General features: G+C 35.5%; 1 protein-coding gene across 1 annotated transcript; it reads right to left on the bottom strand.

The window, feature by feature from the left end:
* Window positions 1-8,897: 8,897 nt before the first annotated feature.
* On the bottom strand, window positions 8,898-9,427 carry LOC142164145 (uncharacterized). Its single transcript, XM_075221335.1, has 2 exons — window positions 9,314-9,427; window positions 8,898-9,203 (listed from the first exon to the last, which is right to left on the bottom strand). Exons 1-2 carry the CDS (start codon window positions 9,425-9,427, stop codon window positions 8,898-8,900), a joined length of 420 nt encoding a protein of 139 aa, XP_075077436.1.
* Between the last annotated feature and the right edge of the window lie 1,537 nt (window positions 9,428-10,964).

Here is a 10,964-nt window from a genome sequence, read left to right on the forward strand (position 1 = left end):
ATCAGTTACAAGGAGCCATTAATCTTTAGTCTGGTTATCATCAACTTAGAATAAGAAAGGAAGATATTTCGATGTTTGCCTCAAGTACTCGGTACAAACATTATGAGTTACTTATGATGTCCTTTAGATTGGCCAATGCTCCAACTGCATTGATGTATATAATAAATATGGTGTTCAAAGTTATTTTTGAAAAAACAAATCATAGTTTTTACTTACTATATTCTGGTATATTCTCGTACCCAGGAAGAGCACGAGAATTACTTGAAAAATATATTAAAGACACTGCAGAAAAATCAACTTTTTACCAAGTTCTTCAATTAGCTAGACTCAGTGGTATTCATAGGACACATGGTATCTAAGAATGAAAAGATGGTAGATTCTAATAAGATAGAAGCAGTTCATAAATGGTCGAGATACATTTTTCCTACAGAGATTGCTTTTGGCTTGACAGGCTACTATAGGCATTTGTGTAAGATTTCTCTAGAATAGCACCCCCACTCACCAAGTTAACATAGAAAATCTCTAAATTTCTGTGGATGGAGGAATGTACAACGAGATTCCAGAAGCCCAATACATATTTGACAATCACACCAATATTAGCCTTATTCCAATAGGCTTTAGAGGATTCACGATGTTATGTGATATTTTGAGGGTAGGATTAGGATATTTTCTCATGCAAAATGGTCGTGTGATAGCCTATGCTTCAAGGAAATTGAAGAAGATCAAGTTGTGTTATGCTACTCATGATTTGGAGATGGTAATAGTGGTATTTCCTTTTAAGATTTAGAGACACTATTTATACGAAGAAACCTATGAGAATTATTCCTAGCACAAGAGCCTGAAGTACATTTAAAACTAATAGAGATATAAATATTTAGCAATGTTGGTGGAGGGAACTACTGAAGATATAATTGTACTGTTTTGTATTGTTCGGGATAGATAAATATTATAGCTTATGCAAAAAAAAATAATATGGGTGATTTGGCGCATATGGCTCCTGTAAAGATACTTCTGGACAAGATATGCATAGACTAGAGGGTACACGTATTAGGTTTAATATGAGAAAAAAAATTCAAAGGCATTATTGGCTATTGGCCAAGCCTGATGTAGAGTCCATAAAAGCTAGCCAAGACGAGGATGAGCGATTGTGTAATTACCGAGATTAGTTTCTAGCTGGTAAAAGTAAGGATATGACTGTTAATAGTGAGGGTATTCTCTGACTATGTAATTAATTATGTGTTGCAAACATATATGGGTTGAGACAGGTTATTCGTGATGGAGCTCACAACTCTAGATACACTGTATATCTCATGTCTATAAGATGCAACATGACTAAAAAATAAATTGATTGGTTGGAAAAGAAAGTAGGAAAAAAAATCGTTAACTTTGTTTCTGACTATTTGACATGTCAGCATGTTAAGGCAAGCCCTTGCGACTCACAGGCCCACTGCAACAACTCAAGATTCTGAAGTGGAAATACAATAAAATTACAATACATTATATGATCAAATTACTCAAACAATTAGAGGTATAATTATATGTGGGAAAGTTGTAAAATGGCTTACAAAGTATGTACATTTCTTGTTAGTCAAAACCTCTTATAGTGAGGTAAAATATGCACAGATATACATGAATAGAAAGTTATCTGACTCAATAGAGCTATATGGTCCATCATCTCTAATAGAGGATCACATTCACTTCACAATTTGAAAACCTTTTCAAGCAACGTGGGTGCCGAGTAGATCTTAGTACTAGATTTTATTGCACACAAACACAAAGTCCGAATGTGCTCTACAAATCTTGGAGGATATGTTGAGAGCTTGCATTCTTGAGTTTGGAGGTAGTTGGGATGCTTATCTACCTTTAGCTGAATTTACTTACAACAGTAGCTTCCAGACCAGTATTCAGATGGCACCGTACGAAGCATTATTGTCACGACCCAAAATCCCACGACAGGCGTCGTGATGACACCTAGTCTCTAAGACTAGGTAAGCCGATTTTAATTATATTTTTAGAGCCATTTATTTTTAATTAAATAAGTAACCAAAACTAACAGCGGAACAAATATGAATGTACAACCTCCCAAGACTGGTAGTACTGAGTCACGAACTCTAACTGAATACATGGAATGATCACGAGGACCGAATATACAATACTGTTTGATTAAAATTAACAGTACAATGAAATGAAAAGACTCCAAGGGACTGCGACGACCAAGAAACTCTACCTTGAATCCTTATGATCGCGCTTTAACTCTGCTCAAGTCCGATATCTTCAATACCTGGCTCTGCACAAAAATGTGCAGAAGTGTAGTATGAGTACACCACGGTCGGTACCCAGTAAGTATCAAGACTAACCTCAATGGAGTAGAGAAGAGGTACAGTCAAGACACTCACTAGTCTAATAACCTATGCAATATAATATACAAAATAATAGTAAATAAATAATAATAAGGGCAGGATAAAACAACCAGTGATATGCACAACAGACAACAAGAATACCATTAATATCACTCAACAATTAATAAATACAATTACGCCTAATTAAATCAAGTCCTTCAAATAAATGTCTTTCACATATAATTCTTCCAGATAACTCTCTTTCAAATATAATTTTCTCAAATAGTTATTTTTCAAATATAATTCTTTCAATAAATCTTTTCAAATATAATTTCCTCAAATAATTATCTTTCAAATACAATTCTTTCATATAATACTTTCTAAGTAAAAATCCTTCCAAATAAATATTTTGAATATAATTCTTTCAATTAAAAAGTCACCATGTGACACCTCATTTCATAATCATAAAAATACGGGTCTCGGCCATTTTTCATATTTCCACGGCACCTCGTGCCCATAATTAAATTATCATATTTTCCCGGCACCTCGTGCCCTCATTTCATATCACAACTGCACGGATAATTCACGTGCCAATTATCATTATCATTTCATCATAGCACCTCGTGCCCACATTTCATATCACAATTGCATGGACAATTCACGTGCCAAATATCCTCATTATTTACTCACGGCACCTCGTGCCCACATTTCATTTTATAAACCGCTTGTCATTAGCCACAGGCTCTCAATTTCAACATAAATCAGATTGTTATCAATTTACTAACAACAAGACAAGTTACACAAGGTATAAAAATAAACACAAGAAAATCACAACATCACATGAAAATTATCAACACCACAACCCCACATCATCACATATCGTCCCTGACAATAGCCACCCCTATCACTCATATTGCCACCCTTATCACTCCTATAGCCACCCTTATCGCTCCGCCCAGACAATATCAATAGCCACCCTTATCGCTCCTATTGCCACCATTATCGCTCCTATAGCCACCCTTATCGCTCCGCCTAGAAAATATTCCAACAAACACAACAATAGTGAAATGCCACCCTTATACCCACATAATATCAACGGTGAAATGCCACCCTTATCTCCCCAAAATAATAACTCACACAACATAACAATTTACACGGGAAATTAACACGACAATATAATACAAATCAATTCATATCACAATTTGCCCAATGGCCACAACCAAATTCTAAAGATATAACAAAATCAACTAATTTCACAAAAAATAGCCCAAGGCTCCACACAATGTATATAACACCCAAAAACAATCAATAGAGATAGAAATTACTCGGCATAAAGCAAAACCTTCGTTAATGCAAAATTAGATAATTATATTAATACTTATTCTTAAGCTCGCTTAAATTAATTATTTGCATAAGAAGATTCATATTGGAATTAATTTCCAAGAAATATTAAACCAACAATACTCACGAAATTTCATAAATATTTTAAGTAACAATCATATCAAATTATCATATAAAAACAAATTCAACAATAAGGATTTAGGCATGGAAAACAGATGATTTAATAATTTTCCACAATTTCCCAATTTACTACGCAATAATGCCTAAGACTTTATTTCAATGAATTTTGCACGTATAAGCCCGAGTACGTACTCGTCACCTCGCGTACACGGCTTTTCACATCTCACAAATGGCATATAAGACTCAATGCCTAAGGGGTAATTTCCCCACTCGAGGTTAAGCAAGACACTTACCTTTTTGAAGTTAGGCTGATATTTCAAAATAGCCTTCTTGCTTGAATTGACCTCCGGACAGCTCAAATCTATCCAAATTAATTGTATAACATCATTAAAATTCATAGGAAATAATTCTAGATAATAATATGTCGACTTAAAATTTTATTCCAAAAAGTCAACAAAGGTCAACGCGGGACTCGCCTATAGGAACCCGACATAATTTTCATGAAATACGAACACTCATTCCGATACGATTTCAACCATACCAATTTTATCGAATTCCAATAACAAATCGACCTCCAAATCTTAAATTTAAACCAAGAGGGTTTTCAAAATTTTTCAACCCAATTCACTAATTTAGTGATAAAAACAATAATAGATTCATGTAATTTAACCAAAATCAAGTTAGGAATTCTTACCCCAATATTTTCGTTGAAAAACTCTCAAAAAATCGCCTCACCCGAGCTTCCTTGGTCCAAAAATGGAAGAATGACACGAATTTGGACTTTATTCTACTACCCAGGGATTTGTTCTTTGCGTTCGCGAGACTCCCCTCGCGTTCACGATGAACAAATTCTTCAAAAGTCATTTTCAAACTCTTCTCAGATAGCCTTTAGTTTAATAGTCATAACTTTCATACAAATCTCTAAATGATGAATGGTTTGACATTCTGAAAACTAGACTCCAAGAGCTATAACTTTCATTTGTTGCTCATCTCCCAATTCCTTATAGATTACAAGATATAAGCTTCCAAAGTCAGCCCTGTGCAACAGAGATTTCCAAATTCTTGCCGGACAGCCTATAGTGTATCTACCATAACTTTTTGTACACAATTCCAATGAAAAATTGTTTATCTTTCTGAAAACTAGACACAAAGGACTACAACTTTCATTTTTGGATCATCTCCAAATTCCTTATAGATTGCGAGATATGAGCCTCTAAAATCAGACGACGAATAGCAAAATTTCCTTCTTCGCGAACGCGAAGAACAAAGTCCCAACAGCAAAATCCTTCTTCGCGAATGCTAGAGGCTCCTCGCGAACGCGAAGAACAACAACATAACCAGCAACCAGTAGCATCAAAACACCCAAACTTGGTCCGGAACCACCCCGAAACACACCCGAGCAACCCCGTCCAATCACACCATCCAGTCCCATAACATAACACGGACCTGCTCGAGGCCTCAAATCATATCGAACAACATCAAAATGACGAATCATACCTCAAATCAAAATCTATGAACTTTGAACTTTCAAATTCTATATCTTGTGCCGAAACACATCAAATCAAACCGGAATGACTTCAAATTTTGCAGGCAAGTCCCAAATAACATAACAGAGCTGTTCCAAATCTTGGAATCGCATTCCGACCCCGATATCAAAAAGTCAACCCTCCGGTCAAACTTCCCAAAAATTTGACTTTCGCCATTTCAAGCCTAAATTGGCTACAGACCTCAGATTCATAGTCCGGACACGCTCCTAAGTCCAAAATACCCAACAGAGCTAACAGAACCGACATAACTGTATTCCGAAGTCGTCTTCACATAGTTCCGACTACGATAAAAATCCTAAGGCTTAAGCTTCCATCTCAGGGACTAAGTGTCCCAAATCTCTCCGAATCATCCGTAAATCAAATTTGACCACACACGCGGGTCATAATACATATTGCAAGGCTACTCGAGACCTTAAGTCACCGAATGGGGCGTAAATTCTTAAAACGACAAGTCGGGTCGTTACAATTATATGGTAGAAGTTGTCGTTCTCCTATCAGAGAGTTTGAAGCTGATGAGACTAATTTATTGGGACTTGACTTAGTACAAAGAGCTATTGATAAGGTCTAGTTGATCAGACAGAGATTGCTCACAATTCAAAGCAGACAAAAATCTTATGTGGATAAGAGAAGAAGAGACTTAGTGTAAACAATTGGAGACAAAGTGTTCATACGGGTATCTCCTTAAAAGGGCGTGATACGATTCGAAAAAAGAGGTAAGTTGAGCCCGAGCTTTTTAGGTCTGTATAAAATACTTGACCGAGTGGGAGCTATGGCATATCGTTTGACACTTCCTCTTAATATTGTCTATCTATCCCGTGTTTCATGTATCTATGCTAAAAGATATATATTGGAATCCTCTAAGGTACTTGAAGTACCGACCGTACAACTTGATGATAAATTAACTTATGCGGAAGATCGAGTCGCTATTATTGAAAGACAACTAACAAAAAAGTTACAGACAGAAGAAATTGTATTCATGAAAGTCTTATAGGGAAATCACACCATTGCATAAGCTACTAGGAAGTAAAAAAAATTTTATGCGAGTCAAGTATCTTCATTTAATTCAGTCTATATGTACGTACTTAAGTTAAATGCGGGGACCGAATTTTATATGGTGAGGAGAATGTAATACCCCATATTTAAATTAGGGCATATTAGTAATTTAATAGTTAAAACAAAAATAATAATAATAATAATAATTATTATTATTATTATTATTGTAATAATAATAATAATAATAATAATAATAATAATAATAATAATAATAATAATAATAAAAAGTAGGAAATAAAAGTAAAGATTAAACAAAAAGAGAAAAGGGGATTAAGGAAGGGAAACGAAGCCAAAGCTTCTGCCGCAACTAAACCTATCGGCAAAGGTTTTAGATTCATCAAATAATCGAAACCAAATAACAAGAAGCTTTCAAGCTTAAGTAAATTGTGGCAGGTCTCTTTCAACTTAAGAATGGTAAGTTCTTCTCTATAGTTTTGTTTACCGTATTCTTTGAATTTATGAAACTTTATAGGGTACTGGGAAATTTCTTTTTACTATGGACAACAGTTCTATTTGTTTTAGAGTTATGCGCCTACCGGGTTCAAAATCAGATGAATATATTCTGTGAAACAGTTGGAATTGATAGATTATAGATGAATTTGAGTGAAGAACTCCTTACAGAAAGTTGCTTCAATGATGACATAGTGCAATTATTTAACTTAAGCAAGTTTTAGAAGTGTTTAAAAGCAATATGGAATTTCGTTTTCTACAGTAAAATTTCAAAAGTTTACATATGGCTTAAGGAGCATGATTAAGATATAAAATAATTATCCCATGGTCTGGACAAATCCAACTGAAAAATAATTGAGAATCAACGTGAAACTCCAAGAGTTGGATATTGTAAATTACTTACGGATTAGCCTAAACAACAAAATTGATACGAGGTCCATATGATGTGATTATAGATTGATTGAAGGAAGTCGTACGGATTGCACGAGGTGAAGCAGTTGGTATTTCGGCACGAGTACTGTGAGTAGTAATCTTACCACAATTTATATTTTCATAACCTCCATAGTTTATATGTTATTTTGAAAATAAAATGTATTACTGAATGTTTGGAATTGCATGTGGGACAAGTCCTTTACTTGATATGGTATTGAACAGTTTACTGGAGATATTTACCGTTATTTAAAATGTTCATGTTTTACTGTTACTTGAGATATGGTTACCATTACCGAAATGGATTTACATGATTTGATAAGAACTGATATGCCCTTTATTATTTTGAGAATGCTTTTTTTATGAATATTTACCGGTTACAAGAAAAAGTATAAATGGGAGGAGACTTTGAAGGATCCCGTAGCTAACGACGGGTTCATTAGACCTGGTGCACCTTATATTTACCGATTATCGAGTACAGTTATAGCCCTCGCTAGTGGAAAGATAGAACTAGCATACAGTTGTAGTTTTCCCTCGAGTCCTATAGTTATATTTGACTCCTTTTACAAAGGGGTCCACACAGTGATACAGATTATATGATGCTTTCTTGGAAACCTCCCAAACATAAAGATTTGCTATGAGACAGTGCTTACCGAGTTTATAACCGAATTGTTCAATTGATTTGGTTACACGAAACACATGATGAGACTGATTATTGTTTATTGTTTCTGAAAGGGCATTCTTATTATAATTTTGTATAATATACTAGCATGTTTTCTGGCTTGTCCCCAATTAAAAACGGTTGTGGTTAAGTGTTATTACTTACTGAGCTAGAGACTCACTCCCCGCTATTTTGTTTTTTTATAAATTCAGCAGTTGACGTGAGCGGGGATTTCGTTAATTATAGTACACGAGTTGATAGATCCTGGTGAGCCCCGTACTTGTTCGCGTGGGTGAAGAGTTTAATTATTATTATCGTCTTTCCTTTTGAACTCTTAGAGTCGCTCCATAGTCATTTTTATTAGTGTCAAGAGTATTCATTTGTTATAATACGGCTAGTTAATGAAGATTTGTGGTTGGTTTAGGTGAATATTGGTTGGTTGTATATTGTTTATGAGACATGAAAACTTTTGGATAGTCCTAAAATAGGGGAGACTTTGTCCGATTTTCTATAAAATACCGATGAAGCTTACTTAGGAGCACTTGCTCCTAAGCGCTGGTCATGATCCTAAATTGGGTCGTGATAGGGTGGCAGTCCAAAAACTTAATTATAATGTATTTAACAACAATTCATCAAAATAATATTAAGTGTTACACATAGCAGCACCATGGAACTTCTTTGTCAATATTAATACAACCTAGAGTAAGGAATTTTCATGTATTGTCAATTTCACGTTTGGGAAGTGCGAAGTAAAAATATTTCCTCATTATAAAGATGCTCAATCAAAAAGACAAATATTAGTAAAAATTTGGGTGTTACAACTCTCTCCCCCTTAAATATATTTTGTCCCGAAATTTACCTGGTACTAGTCCCTAAACAAATGTGGATATTGAACTAGCTTATCCTCTTCTCGCTCCCAGGTAGCTTCTTCGCCAGAATGATTTTTCCAAAGAAATTTCACAAGGGGATGCTCTTGTTTCTAAGCTCATTTAACTCACGCGCTAAGATTTGGATTGGTTCTTCTCCATATGTAAAATCAGGATTGACCTCAATAGATTCAATAGGAAGAACATGAGATGGATCTGAGCGGTATCTTCTAAGCATTGAAACATGGAAGACGTTGTGGATCTTTTCTAACTCTGGTAGAAGAGCTAGTTTATAAGCAACTGGGCCAACTCTATCAAGCACTTCATAAGGTCCAATTAATCGTGGACTAAGTTTACCTTTTTGGTCAAATCTCATAATCTTCTTCCATGGAGAAACCTTTAAAATACCTTATCACCCGCTTTAAACTCAATTTCACGCCTCTTAAGATCAGCATAAGAATTTTGTCTATCTGAGGCAATTTTTAAGCGATCCTTGATGATTTTTACCTTATCTTCAGTTTGTTGAACAATCTCAGGACCCACCAATTTTCTTTCACCAACCTCGTTCCAACAAAGAGGCGTTCTGCATTTTCTCCCATACAAAACTTCATAAGGAGGCATGCCTATACTTGATTGGTAGCTATTATTGTAAGTAAATTATATCAGGGCTAAGTGTTTGTCCCAACTACCCTCAAACTCAATAATGCAGGCTCGAAGCAAATCCTCCAAGATTTGTATTACCCTCTCAGAATGGTCGTCTATTTGTGGATGGAAAGCGGTACTAAAATTTAACCTAGAACCCAAAGCTTCTTGCAAGCTAGACCAAAATCTGGATGTAAACCTTGGATCTTTATAAGACACAATATAAACAGGGCTTCCATGCATCCTCACAATCTCAGTAATGTATAATTCTGCCAAACGTTCAAGTGAGTAGTCCATTCTGATTGCCAAAAAATGAGCACTCTTAGTTAGTCTATCTATAATGACCCAAAATGCATCATGATTCCTTTGAGTGCGTGGAAGTCCAGAAACAAAGTCCATCGTTATCATTTTCCATTTCCACTCAGGTATTGACAAGGGATGCAGTAGACCAGCTGGGACTCCATGTTCAACTTTTATTTGTTGACATACCAAGCATTTAGAAATGAACTCTGCAATGTCTTTCTTCATACCACTCCACCAGTAGTGCTCCTTGATGGTCCCGTACATTTTAGTACCTCCAGGATGCATTGTATAAGGCGAACTATGTGCTTCAATCAAGATCTGCTTCCTCAATTCATCATCATTAGGAAAACACAACCTATTTTTATAAAATAAGGTATCATCTTTCTTCAATGTAAAATCTGATTCTCTTCCATTTTGGACTTCTTCAACCTGTTTCACAAGCTTCTCGTCTAACTTCTACGCTTCTTAGACCTGCTCAAGTAAGACTAGCTTGACTTGCAAATTAGCAATGCTAGAACCATTAGAATTAAATGAAAGACAAGCATTCATGGCTCTTAATTCAAGAAGCAAGGGCAAAGGACTTAGGGTTAAACTTGCAAGGGAACTGCGACTCAACGCATCTACAACCACATTAGCTTTACCAGGATGATAATCAATCGTGCAATCAAAATCTTTGATGAGTTCAAGCTATCTACGTTGTCTCAAGTTTAAATATTTTTGTGTACCCAAGTACTTCAAACTCTTGTGATCAGTAAATATGTGATATTTCTCCACGTACAAGTAATACCTCCAAATTTTTAAGGCAAAAACAATGGCAGCAAGTTCCAGATCGTGAGTGGGATAATTCAACTTATGTGATTTCAAATTTCGAGATGCATAAGCAATTACTTTCCCTTCTTGCATCAAAACACAACCCAAGCCATGGTGATATGCATCACTATATACCACATAATCTTTCCCTTCAGCTGGCAGAGAAAGTATTGGAGCTTGTGTCAACAAGGATTTGACACTTGTCATCCCACACAAATTTGGCGTATTTCCCCAAACGTTTGGTCAAAGGAGAAGCTATAATAGAGAAGCCCTTCACGAACCTCCTATAGTATCCTGCTAAACCCAAGAAACTTCTTATCTCAGTTGGAGTTTTAGGAGGTTTCCAATCAACAATAGCTTGAATCTTACTAGGATCAACCTTCACACCTTCAGCTGATACAAT

The sequence above is a fragment of the Nicotiana tabacum genome, chromosome 9, assembly GCF_000715075.1.
Source record: "Nicotiana tabacum cultivar K326 chromosome 9, ASM71507v2, whole genome shotgun sequence".
Taxonomy (NCBI): Eukaryota; Viridiplantae; Streptophyta; class Magnoliopsida; order Solanales; family Solanaceae; genus Nicotiana; species Nicotiana tabacum.